General features: G+C 45.3%; 1 protein-coding gene and 1 pseudogene across 12 annotated transcripts in view; both read right to left on the reverse strand.

Annotated features, from left to right (window-relative positions):
- ARHGAP17 (Rho GTPase activating protein 17) overlaps positions 1-25,910 on the reverse strand; it is a 90,677-nt gene that overhangs the window by 30,825 nt on the left and 33,942 nt on the right. For all 12 annotated transcript variants that reach the window (XR_003682993.2, XR_003682989.2, XR_003682990.2 and 9 more), the window contains exons 2-9: positions 24,796-24,835; positions 21,195-21,299; positions 14,736-14,809; positions 13,376-13,487; positions 13,065-13,141; positions 8,013-8,124; positions 4,775-4,843; positions 4,535-4,616 (exon numbers count right to left, since the gene is read on the reverse strand). Coding sequence is in view for 4 of the 12 variants with exons in the window: in XM_024123539.3 (XP_023979307.1) it covers positions 4,535-4,616; positions 4,775-4,843; positions 8,013-8,124; positions 13,065-13,141; positions 13,376-13,487; positions 14,736-14,809; positions 21,195-21,299; positions 24,796-24,835 (671 nt within the window). In the remaining 8 variants the exon portion in view is untranslated. The remainder of the gene's footprint in view (positions 1-4,534; positions 4,617-4,774; positions 4,844-8,012; positions 8,125-13,064; positions 13,142-13,375; positions 13,488-14,735; positions 14,810-21,194; positions 21,300-24,795; positions 24,836-25,910) is intronic.
- On the reverse strand, positions 8,938-10,698 carry LOC102994130 (tubulin alpha-1B chain-like; annotated as a pseudogene).

Raw genomic sequence — 25,910 nt, forward strand, 5'->3', positions numbered from 1 at the left:
AAGGCCCGCATACCACAAAAAAAAAAAAAAAAAAAAAAAAAATTTAAACATAGGCCAAGCATTGTCATGGGCCCTGGAGAGGGCCCATGCCAACCCCTATTAGAGGCGACATCTCCAGGACATGCAGCACTTCTGGTGCCATATCCCCAAACAGTCCAAGATTCTGAGTAGGAGAGAATGCAGCCCCAAGGCAGCTGGGGCTGGAGGCTGTGCCGACAGCAGCAAAGCAATACTACAGACTATTTTCCAGTCATATGCTCTGCTTCATTCCACAAAAGATTTGAGGCAGCTTAGCAAAAAGACATACAATAAAGCGGGAAACAGAAACAGGCATTTAGGACATGGATGTATTGAAGGAGAGTAAGAAGGGTGTGGCTGGGCCCAGCCTGCCTGGCGGGGTGCAGAGATCCAGCACCGACTGAGAAGCACACAGAAGCCAAAGAGGGCAAACCAGTTGGTGGAAAATACTCCACTGGGGCAGCGTGGTTCTTTCCAGCGACAGGAAGGGCTCACGTCCCTCTCAGCCTGTGGACGTGTGTCCTTCAGCCACTCTGGTATTCGAACCCTGGATTCCAGGCAGGCAGTGTTACCCTAGCGTGGCTCTGACACTGCCCTACACGTGAGAGAAGGTGGGGCCCGTCACAGGAAGGGAAGTGAGATCCCACAAACCCGCAGGCCTGGGTGCTTGTGAAAAGTCAAAACTTGATGGAAAGAGCAAGTGGGGTAAAGGTTAAAGGAAGGGGTGTGGGGGCGGAAGGCAGTGGCCACTCTCAGAACCGTCCGGAGGCCCCTCGTCCCTGGCTTCAGCCCCGGACCGGGTCGGTGGAATTCCGAACACAAGAAGCATCCAAGGGCCTGGCCCTTCTCAGAAGACAGAGCTCTGGGACAGTCCTCTCAAAGGCCAGATCTTACCTTGCATACTTTCTCCCTTTTATCTAAAGCAATGATTCTCAACACAGGCAGAAAAGGGCCAGCTGACCCTTCGCCTGGGCGGATACATCAGAATCACCCAGGGGAGTTCTGCAAACGACTCCTGCCATCACCTCCCCATGCCCGACCCTACTATGCTGAGAGGAGGGCACAATCCAGACTCCTGCTGGAACTTTCTAGCAAACCCTGGACAGGGTGTCCCTCCCCCACCTCGGTGTAATGTTGGCAGAGGGTGGATGTGAGAGCCGCTGACCTAGAGGCCACTCCGGAGGCAAACTCCACCGCAGGGGCTGCCCCTCAAACCACTGACCTCTGACATGCGAGGCCCTGCAGCAGGCACCCGAAGTTCACAGAGGCCCCCCGCCCCTGGGATGAGAGCAGTCGAAGTGTGAAGAAAACACAAGACACACAGGCAAACGCACAACAGCAATTAACAAGACAAGACATGTTTGCTAAGCCATGGCAGAAAAATGGTATAGACTAGGGTCGCAAATACAATCGTCTGCAGGGGCCAGATGGGCACTGGAGGTGTGAGGTCGGGGCGGGGAGGGCGCGGTCCGCCAAGACGCAGCAGCTGCTTCTCGGTGCCAGAGCAATGTCACCACGCGGGAAAGCAGATCCAGCATCACCAGGCCCTCTGGACTTTCAAGAGAAGCCAGAAGTTAGCACTGTTATGTGAAAAGAGTCTGATTTTTAAATGATGGCAATTAGTTTTTAAAAAATTTATTTATTTATTTTTTAATGAGATATGGCTGTTTGCGACTTCTGGTGTAGACCATAAATGCTAGAGTGACTCAGGAGACGAAAGTGTTCACTGTTGGCTTCAGTTGTCAGAGAAGGCTTCTCAAAGAAGGGGAGCTTGGCGAAGGTCTTAGAAGATGGACAGGAATTAAATAGACCAGGAGGACTCAGGCTGAGAAAAGACCAGGGATCCTGAGTCTGGGGATGGACACTTTATTCCACACTTGTGCACCGGGCGACAGGGGCACGGAGTAGAGTGGGACAGTGAGAATGAAGAGGAGGGCACAGCAGAGGGAAAAATGCACAGAACCCGGGAAGAGGGTATCAGAAAGGAAGGAAAAGATGGCTCCAAGGTTTGAAACCTGGATTGTTTGGAGAAAGGAGGTACCAAGGAGACGAGGGGGGAGGAAAGGCCAGCTGGTGTGGGGGAAGCATCAGTTTGCTTCTTGAGATACGCTGAGTTTAAGGTGACAACCGGTCATCAAAGGGAACTGACGCTGAGGCTGAGAGGAAAGAGATGCAGGTGTCAGTGGAGGCCACCAAAATGAGGGGATTTTGAGAGAAGAGGTGGGAGGGAGGGAGAAGAACACAGGAGAAAGGACTGGATCTCAGGAAAGGCTTGACTTCTGAGGTGGGGACAGACGTGAAGGAAACACAGCCTCAACAACGACAGAAAACAATCGAGTGAAACGAGGGGAAAAAATAGACAAGGAAGAGACGGCTCAAGCCACGTCAAATGCCAGAATCTAACAATCAGAATCATCCACCCATTGGGACTTGCAATGTTTCTTTGTCTGTTTGTTTTAATAGCAGAGCGACTGGGAGTAGAAACCAGACTGCAAAGTGTTAGGGGTGGGGAGGCGGTTAGAAAACGGAGGTGGCCGACGGAAATGAGTCATCCGAAGAACCTCCCAGGAAAACGAAGGAGAATGCAAAGAAACGGGGCATCACGCTGAGGACAGACAGGTACCGAACTGAGGCCAGCCGACCGCGAGTGTGAGACCCGGGTACACAGGGGCACGGGGCAGAGGGTCAAGTTTTTTTTTCCTACCGTAAGGACACTCTGAGTCTTTCTGAAAACAGAGAAGAAGGAAGAGGAAGACAGAACTAAGACGAGAGGCAGATTTGAGGACAGGCAGAGGTGAAAAGGGTTGAATTCCAAGGCTTGGGTGAAGGCGGGAGCCTTAGAGAGAAGGAATAATCTCATTTCCTTCACTGGCTGCTCCCCTGCACACACCGGCTTCCCTTGTTCCATCCTAAACCTCTTCCCTGCCCCTGCCTGCTCCCCATGACTTTCTGACCAACTTCTCTAGGGAAAATAGCCTTGGGTAAAAATAGAATGGGAGTCTAAAAAAAGGGGGCGTGGCGCTGCTTAAATCTTCTCTTTTTTGTGCCCGTTAGTCAACCTTTCCAAACCAGGCTTAAAGCCATTCAAAGGCTAGGATGACGATGTTTACTGTTTTGTCCTGTGCAGGGCCCCGCACACAGAAGGTACCCCATAAATACAGGCTCCCAGTGCTCTGACCTGGGCCACAAGAGTCGGCCCCTTGCGAGGCTGACTGTTCGCCAGCAGCTTCATTCTTTTGCACTCCGACTCAACCCCATTACCCACGAATAAGGAAATGGGATCACTTTGGAAAGCAAGGGCAGCTCATCCTCTGAAGACTGGCCCAGCAAATCAGAGCCACTACACTCAAGATAGCTAAAGATCTGGCTAAGGGGTCAGTCAAGACATAGCATTTTCTTTTCTTTTTTTTTTGGTCGCGCTGTGCGGCAGGCAGGATCTTAGTTCCCCGGGCAGGGATCAAACCTGCGCCCCCTGCAGTGGAAGGGCAGAGTCTTTACCACTGGACCGCCAGGGAAGTCCTAAATAGAATTTTCTGATTCCAAAATCTAAGGACTTTCAGGCACAAAGTCACACCCTGTTGGGATCGCCTGCAATTTAGGGGAGGAGGAGTGGTATTCTTGAGAGGCCAGAGTGTACGCACAGACATAACCAGCCCCATACACACACATGCTCAGTCTCTTTCACAATCACAGAGTCATCACACTCAGCACCTGGCTTGATCCTCTTTCAGCTTGAGACCAGTGGTTCTGTCGGGGGCACCCGAGTTCCAAATGTCAGGACTATACCATAAGCAAAAGAGTATAACAGGTCCAAAGGTGACAGAGGAATGTCTGATCATTTACTGATCTCTGCTGATAGATGCTCTGATGGCACATCAGAGAGAATTAGAATCAAAAGAGTTAATGTTCAGTTTAAAACTAAACATCAAAGGGAAGTTTGGTCCACTAGTAAGTTGAGGGTAGGATCTGCAATGTGCTTCAATATGGTGGGCAAAGTGAGTGCTGATGAGAACACGATCTGAACGAGGTGGTCATGGTCTCACGATTCAATCACACTGATTACGTGCCTGATGATGCGGTATCAGGTACTGGCTTCTAAAATTCCTTTTGGGAAGTCCAAAATTTTTTTCCTAGGAGGTATGCTCTTGGAATCACAGGGCTAGAATTAAGCCCTATGAAACAAATAACTGATTTGCGAAAAGATAATTAGAGGCTAGAATGTTTTGAGCCTATTTAGAAGATAGAAAAACAGATGCTTCCCCCAAAGGGTGCAGCTTTCTCTTCAACTGAAGATTTCAGAAGAACTGCAAATGTTCCATTAGTATGTTAATTTGCATTTGGAAGAAATTAGAGAATGCAGCAAGGGAAGATGAAAGTGTGCTGGGAAATAGTGCCCGCCTAGGCAGAGAGGCTTTGTCTGAAGGAAATGCATGCAGAGGAGCTGAGTAAAGAAGAACAGAGGCAGAAGTGGCAGAGGCGAGAAGGAGGCATCAGGCCAGCACGCAGGTTACGTTACCTTGATGGGTTCGCAATTCGGGAAGGGCCTTTTCTAAGACTGCTAATGCTTTTCTATGGTAATCTGCTTGAGCTTCTAATAACTGAGAACAGACCCACATTCAAAAACAAAAGTAACGTTAGCATTGGATGGACACACACACAATGGCTGAGCAAAACCAAAAATGACATCTTTTGCAAAAAAGCTAAAATGACTCAACTTTTACAATGTTTTAACATTTCGTCAGGGCAAAGTGCTTACCGTAACAAAAAATTTGCCGTACTCCCCTTCTTTGGCCATAAAGTTGTACATATCTGCTGCAAGTTGATCCTGGGTAAGTGGAAGAGAAGATATGTCATTGAAGAAAAAAAGGTGAAAGAAAATAGTATCTGCGAATTGATCTGTGAGCTCCTAGAGCAAACTGTAATGAAACAGCTGCAGATTAAATGTCCATCAACTCACTGGTACAATCATACACAGGGATAACGAAAAGAATAATCAAGCTTATTATGGACTGACATGGAAAGATCTCCAAGGTTTATTATTAATATGCCTTGTTAAGAAGCAAAGCATAGAGCACTACTTCTGGTATGGTATGTTACTGTCTGGGTAAAAAAGGGAGAGGAAATATTTGTATCACCATGTTTGTATAAAAATACCCCTAGGGAAAAAAGCAAGAAGTTAGTAACAGTGGTTACCTGTTGGGAGCAGTGGAAATTAGGAGGAAGAGGAGGACAAGGGCAGAAGAAAGACTTAAACTGTATACTGTTTTATACTTTTGATATTTGAACTAATGTAAATAAATTACTTACATAAGAATTAAATAATTAGCTTAAAACTGATAGACTGGGCAATTGGATATATCCATATTTCCAATTTTCATATATATATACATATTCATATATATATATATATACATATATATACATATATATATACATATTTTTTTAATGTACTACCTTCTGTTTTGGATTGGCCTCTGTATCTGGGAAAGTAAAACATTTCCCTGAGAGTTCACAAATAAATATAGACCTGCTTTCATGAGGGTTTGAAGTTTGAGTTGATTCTCTGTGTGGTCCAGGAATCCTCAAACTGAGAAAGTTTAGTTTCAAATGGCTTGGTAACACTCTCTGGGAGACTCACTCCTAATCCCCAGAAGTCCCACAGATAAAGTCCCTCTTAAAATGAGCTCACAATACAAAACTGCAAAACAATCCACCATAAAGGAAACTCCCACCACTCTCATAGAGAACTTCAGAAAACAGAATTAACTATCAAAGACTTAAAATAAGTATATATAAATGATTAAAAACATTAAAAAATAAATACTAAAAAGAATAATGCACTATCAAAAAAGGCAGACTTGAAGAATTAGAACTTTAAAATGAAAAATATAGTCAACAAAATTCAAAACTCAATGTTAATTAAACAGCAGATCAGACATAGCTAAAGAGAGAAGCAGTGAAACAGAACTTAGATCTCAGGAAATTACCCAGAAGTTAACATAAAGAGAGAAGGAAATAGAAAATATTTTCATAAGTTTTTACCATTTGACTTTCTGACAAGCTGTGGTATGTAAGTTAAAAGAAGTCTCTCTTTTAACTTAGCCCATAATGCACCAGTTCAAACCCCCAAACTGCTAGACAAATTTATATCCAATAAGGAGCCACTAGCCAAGATCTAGGTTAGACCAGATATGAAGAAGACTGCTGCGTAAATGACACTGGCAAAACTACAACTCTTCTGAACAAGAATAAGCCAGTGCAAGACTTTTGTCAGAAGCATTTGTGCGATTATCATCTTTTTAAACGTAAAGGCTATGGCATGACTTTGTGAGTCCAGTATCAATTCTTACCCACTATATTATTTTCAACAAGTCATTTTACTGCAGTTAACTGTCCAAGGTTTGCCATCATGAAAAGTGAATTATAGCATGACCTGAATAAACTAAAATATAGCAGTCTTAATGCTATCTAGTAGAATGTGGAGACCATTTTTGGAAAATGATGAATAATAAGAGGAGGAAAAGTCTCAGGCAATGATCCTAAGATTCACCAAAGACCTGTTTCTTTACCACCTCAAGTAACATTTGGAATAAACATTTATCTTCATAGATAGATGCATAGAGAATAACCACCTAGTCTGGAATTTAGCTTATGAGATACAAATTTTTATTTCTTCCAAATTAGAAGCCAATTGTCCTAGCAACATTTTAAAAATAATCCTTCCCTTCTCTATGGATATATAATGACCCCTTTACTGTATATTCAACCCTTAAATATAATGGCATTCATTCTAGAAAACCTATACAAGTCCATGGATCTATTTTTGTGCCTATTGCGCAGTTTTAATTGCTATAATTTTATGATATGATTTTATATAGTTTTTCTCCTTTTATTCTCCCATTCTTCATTTTAAATAAGCTTAGGCATTTTTGTCAAGTTTTTAAAAATATCCTACTTGAATTTTTAAAAAATTAATTAATTATTTATTTTTTGCTGCATTGGGTCTTCATTGTTGTGCGTGGGCTTTCTCTCTAGTTGCGGAGAATGGGGGCTACTCTTTGTTGCGGTGCACGGGCTTCTCATTGCAGTGGCTTCTCTTGTTGTGGAGCACGGGCTCTAGGCATGTGGGCTTCAGTAGTTGCGGCATGTGGGCTCAGGAGTTGCGGCTCGCGGGCTCTAGAGCGTAGGCTCAGTAGTTGTGGCACACGGGCTTAGTTGCTCTGCAGCATGTGGAATCTTCCCGGACCAGGGCTCGAACCCGTGTCCCCTGCATTGGCAGGTGGATTATTAACCACTGTGCCACCAGGGAAGTCCCTGAATTTTTTTTAAAAATAATGTTTTATTCTGAGTATAAAGTAATGTAGAGTCTTAGAAAATAAAGAAAGAAGGAAGAAGAAAATAAAACCTACCTTGAATATCATTCAGGGAATTCTAATAGGAATTATGTAAAATATTAAATAATTTGCAATATTTGACCAGTGGTGTGTTAGTTTCTGCGGGGCTACTCTTTGTTGCGGTGCACGGGCTTCTCATTGCAGTGGCTTCTCTTGTTGTGGAGCACGGGCTCTAGGCATGTGGGCTTCAGTAGTTGCGGCATGTGGGCTCAGGAGTTGCGGCTCGCGGGCTCTAGAGCGTAGGCTCAGTAGTTGTGGCACACGGGCTTAGTTGCTCTGCAGCATGTGGAATCTTCCCGGACCAGGGCTCGAACCCGTGTCCCCTGCATTGGCAGGTGGATTATTAACCACTGTGCCACCAGGGAAGTCCCTGAATTTTTTTTAAAAATAATGTTTTATTCTGAGTATAAAGTAATGTAGAGTCTTAGAAAATAAAGAAAGAAGGAAGAAGAAAATAAAACCTACCTTGAATATCATTCAGGGAATTCTAATAGGAATTATGTAAAATATTAAATAATTTGCAATATTTGACCTTTCATCCATCACTTGCAAAAACCAAAAGATTGATTTAAGTACATATTCATTAGGGAATTCTCCTACCTTGCACTGTTCTACTTTATTTCCAGCTTCATCCATCTCTTCCTTTAGGGTATCTATTTTTGATGGAAGCCCCTGAAAGTTGGTTCCTGAAGATTTGTGAGCCTGGTTCCATCTGCAAAGCACAGGCATAGCCATTATTTGAGAATCAGCTGTATATACTCAACCTTATGGAGTCAAGGACCTAATGGAGACAGACTCCTTCCCCCAAACTGATTCTACCTGGGACAGGTATCAGCACCTAGGATGGCAGCTTCTCTGGAGTTTATCCTTTAGGAATGGAAATGGGCAAAGGTGACACTGGCTTCCCGCTGTGATGGGACTCTGGTAGTGCTGAGAGTAGCTGTCTGCTCTGAGCAGAACTGGCCACGCCTTGTCCCATGCAAGCCCAACTGCTGCAACTCAATCCGTGGAACCCCTTCCTCTACTGTCCAATCTTGGGCTCTTTCCCATCAAACACCCCCTTGTCCTCTTGCTTTGATCTAGAATGTTCCCTGTGCCACTGGGGGTCAGCTGCTGCTCTTCAGGACCCCTATAACACCACCTACTACCATCCTGACCTTTGATTACTTTCAGTAAGTGAAAGCCAGAACTTCAGTCATGGAGCTAGTAATTGATAGCTGTGAAAGCATGTTAAGAATGAAAATCATTTGTAAGGATTAATACTAGTATCTACAGCAAATCTGAAACATAATGTGGAATGTTTATATTCCCTTCGTAAATAAGTCCAAAGGACCCCCTCCCCCCAAATTATACTATAGCAATAGTCTGAATGGGGAATAATAATCTAAAACAATTTCTATTTGGTTTTTAAGTGTGTTTTGACCTTCTGTTTAAATACGGACATGCCTGCTATGGCAGAAAGTTCTAGCACTTTATTTATTTATTTATCTTTCTTAAAGCCTTTACCTTTCAGACATGACAGAAAAATCTAACAGGTACACATGGAAAAGTAATACATGATCACAGTTGAAAGTGAAGACAATCTAGTCAGAAAGCTTTTACTCCTGTCAGCTAACATTGAAGCTGAAGTTCTGAGTATGACATGCTGCAGGGCTGAAAGGAATGGTAATTTGCCTTCTTCCTCTCCCTCTCCTTCAACAGAATCCAAACCAACCTCCTCATAATCCTTCTCAAGGGCAGCCATATCCTCAGGGGCCTCAGAAAACTCTCCTCCCTCCATGCCCTCACCCACGTACCAAAGGCATGCTTGGCATACATCAGGTCAAACTTGTGGCCCACGCGAGCCCAGGCCTCAGCGATGGCTGTGGTGTTGCTCAGCATGCACACAGCTTGCTGTACTTTGGCCAGGTCTCCACCAGTGGGAGGCTGGTAATTAGTGCCAACTTTGAAGCCAGTGGGGCACCAGTCCACAAACTGGATGCTGCGCTTGGTCTTGATGGTGGCAATGGCAGCATTGACATCTTTGGGAACCACATCGCCACGGTACAACAGGCAGCAAGCCATGTATTTACCATGGCGAGGGTCGCATTTCACCATCTGGCTGGCTGGCTCAAAGCAAGCATTGGTGATCTCTGCTACAGAAAGCTGTTCATGGTAGGCTTTCTCAGCAGAGATGACAGGGGCATATGTGGCCAGAAGGCGGTGGATGTGGGGATACGGCACCAGGTTGGTCTGGAATTCTGTCAGATCAACATTCAGGGCTCCATCAAATCTCAGGGAAGAAGTGATGGAGGACACTATCTGGCTAATAAGGCAGTTAAGATTCGTGTAGGTTGGGCGCTCAATATCGAGGTTTCTACGACAGATGTCATAGATGGCCTCGTTGTCTACCATGAAGGCGCAGTCAGAGTGCTCCAGGGTGGTGTGGGTGGTGAGGATGGAGTTGTAGGGCTCGACTACAGCTGTGGAAACCTGGGGGGCTGGGTAAATGGAGAAGTCCAGCTTGGACTTCTTGCCATAATCGACAGAGAGTTGTTCCATCAGCAGGGAGGTGAACCCAGAACCAGTTCCCCCATCAAAGCTGTGGAAAACCAAGAAGCCCCGAAGACCTGTGCACTGGTCAGCCAGTTTCCGAATTCGGTCCAAGACGGGGTCAATGATCTCCTTGCCAATGGTGTAGTGACCTAGGGCATAGTTATTGGCAGCATCTTCCTTGCCTGTGATGAGCTGCTCAGGGTGGAAGAGCTGGTGATAGGTGCCAGTGCGAACTTCATCAATGACAGTGGGTTCCAGGTCTACAAACGATGCCCTGGGCACATGCTTGCCAGTGCCTGTCTCACTGAAGAAGGTGTTGAAGGAGTCACCTCCTCCCCCAATAGTCTTGTCACTTGGCATCTGGCCATCGGGCTGGATGCCGTGTTCCAGGCAGTAGACCTCCCAGCAGGCACTGCCGATCTGGACACCAGCCTGGCCAACATGGATGGAGATGCACTTACGCATGGTGGCCACAGGTCAGCAGGTGCAGGCAACAGGAGTAGACACCGGGTCCTGGTTACCGTCCTCAACAAGCTAAGAGTCGAGGTAAGTAACGCACTCTCTAGCACTTTAAATTTAAACATGCATATTATATAGATGCAGCATGAAAGCCCATGTCAGCAACTTATCAAGCTTCCCAGATGACTGCATTGCCCCGAGAATGCTCTGCCCTGCCCTCTTTCACGTTCCTGTTGTGATGCACTGCTCCACAGCAAGGCTTCCGTAAATTTGCTGAAGCAAAGCTGGCAATGGAAAGAGCATGGACTTCGGAGTCTGACAGGCTGAAGTCTGAAGCTCGGTTCTACCTTCGTTAGCCGTGTGACTTTTGGCGATGGCCTCACCTCTCTGTGCCTCAGGTTGTCTCATCTGTCAAACTAAGGAAACAAATACCGTCTGCCCGGCAGACCTGTCGTGAGCAGCAGAAGAGAGAATAATGTATATACGCCTGTGTGTGAATGTGATGGATTCCCACTGAATGTTAGCTATCCGCATTTTCCTCCAGGGAAAAGCCACAGGAATAAGTAAAATAAAGAAGAAATATTGATCTGTTTCAGCTTCTCTAATACCTACTTTGATTAGTTAAGTGAACAGGACCATGAATGCAGGACCAAGAATCAGTGCTGAAATCTCCTCTGGGATACGTGTGCTGCAGATGTAAGATTCCTGGCAGGTTGGCATCTATAATATCGCTCAACCAACTCCAGCAAGAGCGCATTCACGGCCTTGTTTAATTAACTATTAGAACATTTAACTTATCTTCAGCAAAAATCTACCACAGGGGGGCCTGCACTCCCTGATCCTGGTTCTGGCCGCAGGGCTCTAATCACACGTGTGCGTGTGACAAGGAGACGGCAGACTCTGCGTTCAGAATCCTAGCCCTGCCGTTTATTATGTCTAAGATGCAAAGCAAGTCACAGACACGGCATGTGCAGCTGCCTCCAGTGTCTGTACAAGTCTCCTCTCAAAGAAGGGGGTGTCACATAACCTCCTAACCTCTGTCCCCTCCAACTCTCACTGAAGGGCCTCTGCACTTAGTGTCCACCACGGAGCCTGACCCACAGCGAGCGCCTACTCGATGTCTGCTGAAAAACACAAGTGGGCAAATGAATAGGGATTGCTGGGAGAATCGAAAGAGCTGACATATCACATACGTAGTGTGATATCTGGCACGTGGCAAGTGCCCAGTAAGTGGTGGCAATTATCATGTTCACCATGTGCTAATTCTTAGATGTCCCTCTTATCATCTCAACTTTTCTTAAATCAGGACATGTCTTACCAATTGATTTGTACACTTAATAAAGTGGTGTTTCTATTTCATTTTCCCCCCAAAATCGGATATTAAATCACTGGTGCATCTGACACTCAACGACATTTTAGAAACAAGGAAATCTGCAATAAAAGCATCTGACACGGGGCTTCCCTGGTGGCGCAGTGGTTAAGAATCCACCTGCCAATGCAGGGCACATGGGTTCAAGCCCTGGTCCGGGAAGATCCCACATGCCACGGAACAACTAAGCCCGTGCACCACAACTACTGAGTCTGTGCTCCGCAACAAGAGAAGCCACCGCAGCGAGAAGCCCAAGCATCACAACAAAGAGTAGCCCCCGCTCACTGCAATTAGAGAGATCCCACGCGCAGCAGCAAAGAAGACCCAACGCAGCCAAAAAAAAAAAAGCATCTGACACGTAGGAAGTCAGTAAATGATCTCTGTATCTCCATTTATTTGCCAAACAGAAATAATCATGTCTACTTCACAAGAGTACAATGAGGATTAAAAGAGTTAACGAAGCAGGGCTCAGCAAAGCCACTTGCTTTTGTAAATAAAGTTTTATTCGAACACAGACTTGCTCATTCATTTATGTATTGCCCAGGGCTACTTTTATGCTACAACAGCAGAGCTGAGTAGTTGGAACAGGGAGCATCTGGGTTGCAAAGCTGAAAATATTTAGTACCTGGCCCTTTATAGAACAAGTCTGTCAACGCTCGTATAAGGTATGAGAAAGGATGGGGCCCGTGGCAGCTACCTTCCTACTCCTCTCATATGAGTCACTGATACAAACGCCCTCACGGACGGAGCTGAGGCTGGAGCCCAGCCACGGAGCACTACAGACGGGTCATCTGACATCAGCCCTCTGGGATGGTTACTAGGTTTTACTTAGTTCCTCCCTGTTGAGCACAGCATTTCTTGATTGTGAAAAACGATCCTAACCACACAGGTGTTTTTTGACACAGTGGGATGCTTAGCAGCTGCTAAGATCACAGATCTATTTATTCCTACACTCCACTACGCCAAGGACAACGCTCTTAGAACTGTCTGCCACCGTCTCTTCTCCCCAGAATACAATTACTTAGGTGTTTTTTTCTCCCTGTCTCCTTTCACTGTTAGTTGACTAAGAATAGGGTGTTCTAACATCATCCCACTGCCACGCTTGGGAGAATGAGGCCTGAAAGCAGGTGTGAGTAGGCTGTGACTCAGTCTGTGAGTCAAGTGTGTTAATCTGTGACGACGTCTGTTTTGTGCACCCAGTGGTCTTTATCCGTGTTGAGGAGGGGGATGGTTGCTGGGGATGTGACAGAAAACCACATTATTGGTTATTTTTCACAGCTTTATCTTACCTGGCTCTGACCGAGTCCCAGTCTAAAACCAATTTGGCGAGCTGCTTCCTCTGTTTCTGGATGTTAGGAATCTCTACCTGGAAAGAAGAACACACCACATATAAAATGGGACAAGCTTCGGGGTTTTCAGTTTAACCTCTGAAAGTGCAATCTTTATTTACCTTTTTTTTTTTCTCTTAGGCAAAGGATTTTGTACCCTCAACTTACTCCCCTTATTTCCAAAAAGAAGTGTATGCCAAAGCCACTGATTATTGTTAAAGTTTCAGACACAAGCGAACCATTCCCCACCCATCCCCCGCCAAAGCACCCACCTCTGCTATGCCGTACAGAGGGTCCACAATCTCCTTCTCGACAAAGACTTCATGCTGAGAGAGTTCCAGAGCCAGCTGATTCTCAGCATCTCCACACGTCTCCAGCATCTTCCTTTAAAAACAAGATGCCCAACAACAAACATACGTCCATTAAATCTGGCACCAGATTCCCACACTGAGCCAGCTCTGCTCTCCATACGATGGGAACACATTAGAGCGCTATACAATAGACCCTTAAAAGTACTGTAGGGCTTCCCTGGTGGCACAGTGGTTGCGCGTCCGCCTGCCGATGCAGGGGAACTGGGTTCGCGCCCCAGTCTGGGAGGATCCCACATGCCGCGGAGCGGCTGGGCCCGTGAGCCATGGCCGCTGAGCCTGCGCGTCCGGAGCCTGTGCTCCGCAACGGGAGAGGCCACAACAGAGGGAGGCCCGCATACCACAAAAAAAAAAAAAAAAAAAAAAGTACTGTAAACTCAGGGCGTGAGTCCACAGACTTGTGATTTTAAATGAACAAGACTATCTCAGGTATAATTTGTGTGTACACGTGCGGGATATGTGTAAACAGTGAGGTGAGAACTCACTGAAAGATTAGGTCCTCTGGTCAGGTGAAAAGCAAGTATTCTCAAAAGTACCCTGAAAATCTTTTAAATCATATGTAACTTTTATTATACTATACTGTTTTCTGTCTGCTAGTAAGTCCGGCCTATGCAGTGTCCTTCAAAGAAGGACAGAGCGTTGTAGGTCGTGGAGCATGGCAAACGCTGGGAAATGGGCTGAAAAGTCCAAAGGCCATATCCAGCTGGGAAAGGAGGGCCCATGTTACAGCAGGAGAGAGCAGAAAGGATCAAAGGACACTGGCCTTGTAGAGAAGCAAGTAGAAGGAAAGGTCAACCTTCCCTCTTACAATGAAAACAGATTTATTATTAGATTTTAAACTTATTTATCTAATCCATGCTCATTGTAAAAAAAAAATCCACATAATTCAGAAAAGGCACTATTTTGAGACAACCTCCACTGACATTACAGTGATCATCTTTAAAAGAAGTGACTCTTAAGGACTAGATAGGACTGGTCGGGGCTTATAAATCTGAGTTAACACCTGGACCATGGAAGGGACTGAGTTCTTTATATCCAAGCTCAGCAGATTAAATAACTGACCTTATCAATTATGTTTGTTATTGGCCCTTTGTATCATCCATCCTTGCTTCTACTAAAAGGAAGATTCTCTAGCATCCCAGTGGCCTCCCACGGGGCCTCAGCCTCTGGTCACACATGTGGCTGCCATGTACACCACCCAGCCATCCACCTCTACCAACCCACAGGGCGCACGGCTCTCTTTCTGAAATCGCCCAACTCTTACCCCAGGAGAGAGTCTTCTAGCTGAGTTGATGCTTCTTGCATATTCTGAGCGAGAGCTGTCAGAGGGAGTTTTTTCTGGAAGGCAGAAGACAATGCATTTTTTTTTTCCATTATAATTGACACCCATTCTCAAATACCTACTTCAGATCATCAGTCACTGGTTTCTCCCCCAGGCAAACTGCACAGGTAAGAGATATCCTGTCTGGGTTCAGGTTCTGGTCTCAAAGGTATGAGTTGTGTGACTTAAGCTCTGTGTCAGTTTCCTCATGCCTGGAAATTAGGGATAATAGTGTGAGGGTCCTAGGGCTGTTTGTTGACTAAAGGAGATATTCAAGGTCAAGTACCCCAAGTAAATGTATCACGTAACATTTACTGAGTACATGATAAGTACTCAGTAAATGTTAGCTGCTATTATTACTGTTGTCGTTGCTATTATTATAATTACTATAATCAAGAGTCTGTTGATGGACACTTAGGCATGGAAGCAACCTAAGTGTCCATCAACAGATGAATGGATAAAGAAGATGTGGCACATATATACAATGGAATATTACTCAGCCATAAAAAGAAATGAAACTGAGTTATTTGTAATGAGGTGGATGGACCTGGAGTCTGTCATACAGAGTGAAGTAAGTCAGAAGGAGAAAAACAAATACCGTATGCTAACACATATATATGGAATCTAAGAAAAAAAAATGTCATGAAGAGATTAGGGGTAGGACGGGAATAAAACACAGACCTACTAGAGCATGGACTTGAGGACATGGGGAGGGGGAAGGGTAAGCTGTGACGAAGTGAGAGAGTGGCAGGGACATATATGCACTACCAAATGTAAATTAGATAGCTAGTGGGAAGCTGCCGCATAGCACAGGGAGATCACCTCTGTGCTTTGTGACCACGAGAGGGGTGGGATAGGAAGGGTGGGAGGGAGGGAGACGCAAGAGGGAAGAGATATGGGAACATATGTATATGTATAACTGATTCACTTTGTTGTAAAGGAGAAACTAACACACTATTGTAAAACAATTATACTCCAATAAAGATGTTAAAAAAAAAAAAAAAAAAGAGCATACTATGACCCAGGCACTGGGAACATAAGACATACACCGTGCCCTCTGATTATCATGACAAAGAAATGCAATGAAGTGCTCAATTTTAAAAACTTCTGCTAGAATACTCATTCTTAAACTGGCTCTTAAATTGGCTGGAATCATAAAGATTTAGCTTCAGTTAAAGATCTGAAAATATCTAGCTAAATATCAAAAAAATTAAAAAAAATTTTTAAGCACCAAGTCACTCATTTTCCTATCAGAGATTTGTTTTTCAGCTGGAAATGACCATAAGGATCATCTGATTAATGTTCTAATTGTGCAGTTGGGGAATGTGAAGCCCAGGGGGATTACATGGCCTGGCCAGGCACCCCGGTGAGGGTGCAGAGCTAGACCTCGGTGCTAAAAGCCCAAGCCCCGGTTCAGAGTCTGTCCATGACTAGCTAATGGCTTATCTCAGCATACAGGCAGAAGAGGCCTGGAAAGTAGCACGTGTGTTGGCTATAACGCCATGATCTACTAACGAAAAATGCTTTCATTGCTGCGGTACCCCATGTAATTTTGCCTTCCCAGTAGAAAGGGAACTGATGTCAAAGACCTGGGGTCCACCTTGCTGTGGCACTGCTCTGCCTTGACTTCGGGCATGTCACCTGCCTTTCCTGCCTTCAAAGGGCTCCATCTGTTACACTTCTAGAATATCTCTGGAAGGCTGTACAAGGAACTGCTACTACTGGTGGTCCTGGAGAGGGGAACTGGGTGCCCGGGGAAGAGGGCTGGGAGAGACCTCATGTGACATTCTTTTGCGTATTATGGATTTGGACCATGTAGATGGACAGCCCATTCAAAATGGTACACAGAAATTTAAAAATAAATAATGAACAAATATATTTACCCATCTCTCCTTCCCCTCAGGTTATGTTCAAATAAATAAATAACAGGCTTCATCTGCCCCACAAGGAGACGTTCCCAGCTTCCACATTAATAGACCAGGAAGATATGAGAAAATGGGCAGTGTGCTTTGATCAAATTAGAGGATAATCATACCTTTTACTTATACTGCCTTTCTAAGGGAATTTAATGTAGGATAAGTGCAGTAATCAAGAGAAATATACTTTGTGCAACTCTGGAGCTCTATGGGAAAAAAAATCATAAAGAGAGGAGTTTACTTTGACAAGTATCATTCACGTGCCCAGTTGTAACTAACCTGTGCTTTCCATGCCCTGACTCCAAAGCATCAACAATCCTGGTTCCCGATGTACAGAAATAAGGACATTCTGCTCATTTAACATTTGAGCTGATTAATGAACATGCTGTCTACCAACATCAAACTCCTCCACGGAGAGGGCTGAAGGCTTCCTAATTTATAAAAGGCATGCCAGCTGCACGAAAAGAAATAATTCCAGGTCTAATATGAACCACGACATAAGCTATGCCATGTCAACAGTTTGGGCTGAGAAGGCCACCTGCCCTGTCTCTCTTCCCTCCAATTCTTGCCTCTTCACATGCATGGGAGCTTCTGGTGGGGCCTTTGCAAGGCTCCTCCTCTACTTTCTAGAGCACGAGAGACTGCCGACCTCTCGTGGTCACCTATCATCTATCGGTTCCATGGCGACTCTTCTTCCCACGTGCAGAGCGTAGACAACCTCTGAGCCCTGTCTTGGGCACTTTGGTTTGAGGCTGGAAAAGGAAGCCTAAGGCATTAGGTTTTAGAAATGAGGGAGAGGCACCTTTGCCCCTGTTGCCTGGAATAGGCCCATCACCTGCCGCTCATTTTCCTCCTTTACAGCTAGGCCACCACCTTCTCCAGGCAGCCTCCCTTGACTAGCCCTCTCCTCCTCTGGTGCCCATTCTTGGTCCTCCCATAATACCTGTGCATATTTTGTTTAGTATGTTGTTTTTATAATTATCCATTTGTGGAGGAAGCCTCCCCCACCAGGCTATGAGCACTTTTATTTATTTATTTATTTTTTTTTTGCGGTACGCGGGCCTCTCACTGTCGTGGCCTCTCCCGTCGCGGAGCACAGGCTCCGCGGCATGTGGGATCTTCCCGGACCGGGGCACAAACCCGTGTCCCCTGCACCGGCAGGCGGACTCTCAACTACTGCGCCACCAGGGAAGCCCTATGAGCACTTTTTAAGGGAGACACTACATCTAATTCATTTTATAGCTCCAGCACTTGTACATAGTAGGTGTTTGATAAATACTTAATTTGTTTGTTTTTAATGAATTTATGTGACACCTGGGCTGTGTTTCAAAGCAGACCAAAGGAACAACAAGACAATCTGTGTGAAGACAATGGTCTACAGCATGAATGGGAGGAAGCGGGAGATACTGAGACTGATAAGGACAATGTGATCAGATTATGAAGGGCTTAAGTCATCTAAAGCACTTGGACTTTAGGATATATTGTACAGCACAGAGAATATGGCCAATATTTTACAATCACTTTAAATGGAGTGTAATCTATCAAAATACTGAATCATGATGTTGTACACCTGAAACTAATATAATATTGTAAGTCCACTATATTTCATTTAAAAAAAAACAAAAAAAGATGAGTTTCGATTTTAACCCAGGCAATGGGAACCAGCCATCGTCCCTGCCAGAGCATCACTGGTATTAAGGGATGCTTCCTTATGTGGAACTATCCCTCCAGGCATCTTGGTCCCCACCCTCCAAATGCCAGTAGTGTCCTCTAGACCTAATGGCAACCAAAAAAGTCTCCACACATTTCAAAATATCCCCAGGAGTGCAATTCTGGTCACTGTTGAGAACAACTAAGCTTAAGAATTTTTTTTTTAGGCAGAAGGATGACAGGATCAATTGGTATTTCAGGAAACCATCTCTGGTGATCAGGTTGAAGAAAGGCTGGAAAAAAAGGAAATCAGAGGCAGGAAATGTAGCTCAAGAGGTGACTGCAACAGTCCAGATAATGAGAGGTAATCAGGTCTTGCATTAAGGCAAAGGTGGTAAAGATGGAGCAGAGGAGAGAAATTCAAGAAATAGTCACAAAGAGAATCAAAGGACTTGCTAATCAAGCAGCTATGGGAGGTTGAGGATAAGACAAAAGGGAGGGCTTCCCTGGTGGCTCACTGGTTAAGAATCTGCCTGCCAATGCAGGGGACACAGGTTCGAGCCCTGGTCCGGGAAGATCCCACATGGTGTGGAGCAACTAAGCCCGTGAGCCACAACTACTGAGCCTGCACTCTACAGTCCACAAGCCACAACTACTGAGCCTGCGTGCCACAACTACTGAAGCCCGCGCGCCTAGAGCCTGTGCTCCGCAACAAGAGAAGCCACCACAATAAGCCCACGCACCACAACGAAGAGTTGCTCCCGCTCGCTGCAACTAGAGAGTGCCCGCATGCAGCAACGAAGACCCAACTCAGCCAAAAATAATAAATAAATATATAAATATATTAAAAAACAAAACAAACACATGCCCTTCACTCATTAAAAAAAAAAAAAAAGATAACCTAGCTTGCATACTAGGGTGGATAGAATCCAAGAGTCAACACAGAAGGAAGAACAGGTTATGGGTGCTAAAATAGACAACTAGGGGAGGAAGTTTTTTGCTTTGTTGAAAATGGTTTACAAGTGTCTGAATAAACACATTAGTTAGGTGCCACGAGAAGAGAGGAGGAGGCCCAAGGAATGTGATGGCGAGAATAAGGAGATGAAGGGCAGAAGCTTAGGAAACAATATTCAAAGGGCAGGCAGAGCAGAAGTCATGGCAAGAGAGTGCAAAGGAGCAGAGGGGGCAGGACCAGTGGATTGGGCCTGGTTCCGACGGACGGGAACTGCAGCAAGCAAACTTCTGCTCCTTTGATATACACTGCTGCGGAAACTATGTGTTGTGCAAGAGAGGAGTAACCCTGTTGTCAAGTTGGCCAGAAATGTGTGTAGGAAATATAAAAGGAGGGTGACACAGATCATCTGCACACCAGCTCTTCCTTGTGAGACATCTAGTGGCAAATAAAACAATATGGGATGGACTTCCCTGGTGGCACAGTGGTTAAGAATCCACCTGCCAATGCAAAGGACATGGGTTCAAGCCCTGGTCTGGGAAGATCCCACATGCCATGCCATGGAGCAACTAAGCCTGTGTGCCACAACTACTGAGCCTGCGCTCTAGAGTCCGTGAGCCACAACTACTGAGCCCATGTGCCACAACTACTGAAGCCCACGTGCCTAGAGCACGCGCTCCGCAACAAGTGAAGCCACCGCAATGAGACGCCCATGCACCGCAATGAAGAGTAGCCCCTGCTCGCCGCAACTAGAAAGCCTGTGCGCAGCAATGAAGACCCAATGCAGCCAAAAATAAATAAATTTAATAAATTTAAAAAAATATATATATGGGAAATCATAGCTTCCCTGTGTGCCATGGAAACTCCCACCTTAATGTTATATGGGGGTCAGAGTATGCTTGTAAGCTGGGAACTCGTAAAACTAAGGGTGAAACTGCCTGATGAACAAAGCTGCTGTGCTCTGCTGGTGGGACATGGGGACCTGGACGCTCTGAACGTACCCTGGAGTAGACATTTGATTGTTTCCTAGAGCCCATCCTTCCTGAGTCCTCCTAAGGACCTATCCTGGTCTCAATGGAGCCTATGAGCTGGAGGTAGGACCACAGCCCATGCTCTGGGGTGAGCTGTGATTAGCTTAAGCCAACCAGCACGTCCTGTCTCCTCGCCCAACCTCATCCCTCCCCGCGGTAACTGGTTGGGGGTTGCGGGAGGGGTTTGTTCAGTAATGGAGAATGTGACTCAACGCAGATCAATGCAATGGGAAGGGATTTCTACCTGCCAACAGTATGGAAAAAAGAAGTCTTCTCACTCCACTAAGAAAAACGACTGGAAGAGACGCTCTCTATTCCTGCTGGACACGCACAAGGAAGTAGGTAGCCCATGGGAGCTGCTGGTAGCCAGCTTGCAACCGTGAGGGATAAGGCAGACACTGAAGAAGGCCGAGGGGAGAGAAGGAGAGAAGGAAAGAAACTGGGGTCCTGGTTACATCACCGAAAGGCTAGTCCAAGCCTTACCTGGAGTCCCTCCTGACTACTGGACTTTTCAGTTAGTATGTCAATAAATTCTACTTTCTCAGTCAATTTAAGAGAGGCTTTCAGCTTTCTGCCATCAGAGGATTCCTAACTGATGTGTCCATTCTCTTATGATGACAAATCTCTAAAAGCACCTGGAGAGAATTCAGTGTGAATATGGCTTTCAGCTCAGGGATGTCTTAAGCACAAAAGAATGTTATGATAAGGCCGGTGTCGTGAACGTGAATGGTGATACAAGGTACAGGTCTGCAGGCAAATCTGCTGACGCTGCTTGGGAAAAATCGACTGATAGAGGGAGAAAAGCCTCTCAGAGACGCGAGAACCACAGCTCTGAGTCCCACCCGGTACTCACGTGTCTCCTCTCGGCATCGGTGCCATGCTGCCCCTGGAAGCAGGCCACCAGGCGCTTGTGGGAATGGTGACACATGGAGCGCACTGTGTCCAAGCGCCGCTCAATCTGACAACACAAAGACAGACGAGCCGTTGGCAAGGCTCAAGACCAACGCAGCCTCTTCCTCCTGCGGTGTTTCCATGTAGGCAGGAAAAAGCATCCTGCTGTTGAATTTTTCAGCTCTTGGATGTAAATGGAAATGGTTCCCATGCAGCTACACCAGGGTTTCTCACTATTGATAAGTGGGCTGGAGAATTCTGGGTTGTGGGCAGCTGTCCCGTGCATTATCAGTAGGTTTACCACCATTTCTGGTCTCCACCCACTAGATGCCAGTAGCACCCAACTCCCCTCTTTGTGACAACCAAGACTGCCCCCAGACATTGTCAAATATCCCCCCAGAGGGCAAAATCACCCCTAGTTGAGAACCAATGAATTTTCAGATCCCTTAAAGGCTGAATCTATGTTCAGGGGTAGGGGACAGTCCTGACTAGAACTTGCTATCAGATAAGTGGTGACAAACTCACACACTACAGCACCAGCAAAGCCCCAGGTCCAACCAGCAGAACTGCAAATGAACAGCCTAAGCCCAGCCTCAGGCCCAAGGCCAAGTGGGAAAGCCACAGGGACATCCAGCTCTCTCCTGCACATGGCAATGGAGCCTTCCACACACGGTACAACGGACAGAAGAATCAAAAAAAAATGTTCCACAACTAAAACTCAAGATCAATGTTTTCAAAATTATTCCTTATTGGGCTTGGGGTGGTTTTTTTTTTTTTTTTCTTTTAAATAATAAACCTCTAAAGCAGAATGGACAGCCAGCCGTAAGAAACACTGACTTAGGGGGCCCACACATCATGATTAGCTTCCCAAAATATTATTGCTGGGATATGGCTGTTTATGGCAAAGAGAGCTGCTTTTTACAGGAAGGAATGCCAAAAATGTGTATTCTGATGACTCATTAAGAATGAGGGCAGGCCCTTAGGGATGCTTTCTATTTTAAAGAAAAATCAACAAGTTCAAAGCAGAATACATTTTTACCCCAAAACATTTTACCCAATGAGATGGTTTTGTGCCTCTTTCTCAAGCAGCCCCTCTTCAGATCCAAGGCCCCATCCCAGGACCCCGATCTGCAGCCACATTTATTTAGGGCCAGATGCCACATTACTTGCCCAAAATCTTATAATGACCTGATTCTAAGACATTGGAAAACTAATACACGTTCTTCATTTGCCACAAAAGCGGGGCGGGGGGAGAAAAACCCCAAAACTCCATTTCACTTGATTCCAATTTCCACTAGAATGTAAAGTCCAAAGGGATAGGGCCTTGGTCTGTTTTGTTCACAGATTTATCCCAAGTGCCTAGATCACTGCCTGGCCCAAATGGAAGGTAATATTTGTTGAAAGAACAAGTATATATTGTATATACCCTGTACAAGGTACTAGAAAAACAACAGTAAGTAAATTGTGGTTCCCACCCTCCTGGGATTCATAGCCTCCTGGGTAAACTCCATACAAACAAGATAAAAAGGCAGCCTCTTGAACTGCTCTACCAGATATCTAAGAAAAGAGGCAGGAGAAAGAGCAAATTAAGGGAAGTCTCACATCAGAAACAAAATAATCTCTGTGGCTTGTGACAGTGGTAATCATACCAACAAATCACTAATATAATATTTAGCCCTCACTACGTGACAGGCCCCAATCCCAGTGCTAACTATGTTTAACCCAGGAACCCCTCCTAACAAACCCATGGGGTGATACAGTGATTACCTTCCTTTTAGAGAAGTAGAAACTGAGGCAGAGGGAGGGTAAGTGAATTCCCGAAGCCACTGAGCTAGTCAGGGGCAGACCTGGGATGGGAATACAGGTGGCTGGTCACCAGACCCAGCACTCAGCACTTTGAACCATTACACACCTTCTTTACAGTTAAAAAAAAAAAAACCAGAAATCAGAGCAGGAAAACAATTGCCGCAGACGTGGAGTATCTGTGTTATAAAATAAGGAGTTCCAATATCCTGTGACAAACCATAATGGAAAAGAATATGAAAAAGAATGTATATATGTGTATAACTGAATCACTTTGCTGTACAGCAGAAATTAACACAGCATTGTAAATCAACTATACTTCAATAAAATAAATTTAAAAAAAAAAGGGGGGATTCCTAGAAACTAGCAAACTCCTCAGGCCCCAGCAGACGTTTGGGCAAAGGGACAAGCACAGACAGTCATTGTCTGAGTCCTGTGCGATCTCTGCCATCCTCCACCTGCCTGCAAGGCTTCTGGCCTTCTTGCAGGGCTTAAAGGATGAAATGGAATGACGTATATTTCTGACGTGGGATGTAGGAGGGAGAATGCTGACAGGAAAACCTAGTGTAACCGTACCAAACAATATTTCTAAAATTCTGAAAATGGATTTGAAATATCTGATAAAAACCAGTGAGGAAATAGTGTTAAGAATCTGATTCTTAAACTATAATATTGTACATCAACTATACCTTAATAAAAAAAATTTTTTTTAAGATTATTATTCTTTAAAAAATCTTTTTTTGACAAAACCCTTCTAATCCTTGATAAAAACTTCTAGTCCTCAAAAGTAGAAAAAAAAAAGTGCTCTTAAAATCTTCTACCTGCAGAAGACTGTCATAATTTAGAAGGCTGTTTTGGCATGGTGGGGCAGAAACAGCTTTTTTAAAAATTATGCAGCTCCTTCTCTGCATGGGACGAGACATAAAGCCACTTGGGAGCAGATCTCTGGTCTCCAGGGACTCACTGGAGTGCACCAGAGGCAGGTGATGGAAATGAGAGGCGAGGAAACAGGTGCAGAAGGGGTCCTGTCCTTCACAAAGTATTCGGTGTGGGTGGGGACAGAGTGCAGTTGGCTAAAGTGATGTGTATAAAGGGTCCAGGCCCTCCTGGGAGAAACTCCCAGCCCCAAAGTTAGGGAAACCTGTTGAGAAATGGCATGGAGTGGCCCTGGCTAAGGTCCCCAGCAGGAAACGCCCCTCCCTACGGAAAGGAAAGTCTGGCCCATTGGTGTGAGGCCACCCTAGGGCCCCCGGGGGGTTCTGAGATCTGGTCACTGTCACTGAGACTCTGAGTCCTTCAGGACCCAACTTAGGTCGGTTTTAGGGAAGAAGCATAAAAGGGAGCAAAAAACCCGAAGTCTAGGTTGGAGCCAGCGGGGCCACTGCCACAGCTGGCGGAGCCTGTCCCATCAAGGTCGCCGGCGCAGCAGCCTGCCCAGGACGCATGACCAGGCCACAGCGCCAGTGGACCGGCCGGGCCAGCCAGGCTCCTCCCCTGTGCTCACCCCAACACCTGGCACTTGAACGCAGGACTAACTCCATCTGAACTTCATAACATGACACCAAAGTTTCAGATCCCCTTTTGATCACCGCACAACTCAACTGCTTTTCTTTCCTGCTCAAAACCATGCTAATCACGCTAATTCTGTTTCAGGCAAAAACCAAAAAAAAGCAAAGAACCATAAGCTTCAGTTCTTCCTATGGGTTTTTGTTGCTGTTGTTGTTTAAACAGAGCACTTTTAAAAGTCTTTCTTTTGTTACCTGTAACAGATCTTCACTGAGGACTTCTGTTTTCTCGGCTCTGTGGGAAAAATGAAAAGTTCAAAATTAGACATTCAGAAATAAAAAGCAACTCATGAAATCGAGTAATTATTGTCCTGGAGTTTAAAACAAAACAGGCAGAAATGAATGATCACAAGGGGACAAATTTTACCAATTTTTATATCAGAGGGCAACTTAAGAAAAAACCAAAGAAAAAAAACAAATGAGGGGCTTCCCTGGTAGCACAGTGGTTAAGAATCCACCTGCCAATGCAGGAGAAACAGCTTTGAGCCCTGGTCTGGGAAGATTCCACATGCCACGGAGCAACTAAGCCCGTGCGCCACAACTACTGAGTCTGCGCTCTAGAGCCTGCGAACCACAACTACTGAGCCTGTGCGCTGCAACTACTGAAGCCCGTGTGCCCTAGAGCCCGTGCCGCGCAACAAAAGAAGCCCGCGCACCACAATGAAGAGTAGCCCCCGCTCTCCGCAACTAGAGAAAGCTGCGTGCAGCAACAAAGACCCAACGCAGCCAAAAATAAATACATTTATTAAAAAAAAAAAAAACAAATGAAAGTTTGCAGAGAATAGCACCCCAAAACAAGAACAAATGATTGAGACCAGTGGTTCTCAAACCTGGGCATGCACAGACCCAGCGGGGGTTGGGGGAGGATGTGCTGTCTTAAAATGTCATTTTCCTGGTATCACCTCAAGAGTTTCTAATTCCGTAGGTCTGGAGTGAGACCCTGCATTTTTTTTTTTGAATTTTATTTTATTTATTTTTTTTATACAGCAGGTTCTTATTAGTCATCAATTTTATACACATCAGTGTATACATGTCAATCCCAATCTCCCAATTCATCACACCACCACCCCCACCTCCCGCCGCTTTCCCCCTTGGTGCCCATACATTTGTTCTCTACATCTGCATCTCTATTTCTGACCTGCAAACCAGTTCATCTGTACCATTATATTAGGTTCCACATATATGCGTTAATATGATATTTGTTTTTCTCTTTCTGACTTCACTCTGTATGACAGTCTCTAGATCCATCCACATCTCTACAAATGACCCAGTTTCATTCCTTTTTATGGTTGAGTAATATTCCATTGTAT

Source organism: Physeter macrocephalus, chromosome 14 (assembly GCF_002837175.3).
Source record: "Physeter macrocephalus isolate SW-GA chromosome 14, ASM283717v5, whole genome shotgun sequence".
In the NCBI taxonomy this organism is placed as follows: domain Eukaryota; kingdom Metazoa; phylum Chordata; class Mammalia; order Artiodactyla; family Physeteridae; genus Physeter; species Physeter macrocephalus.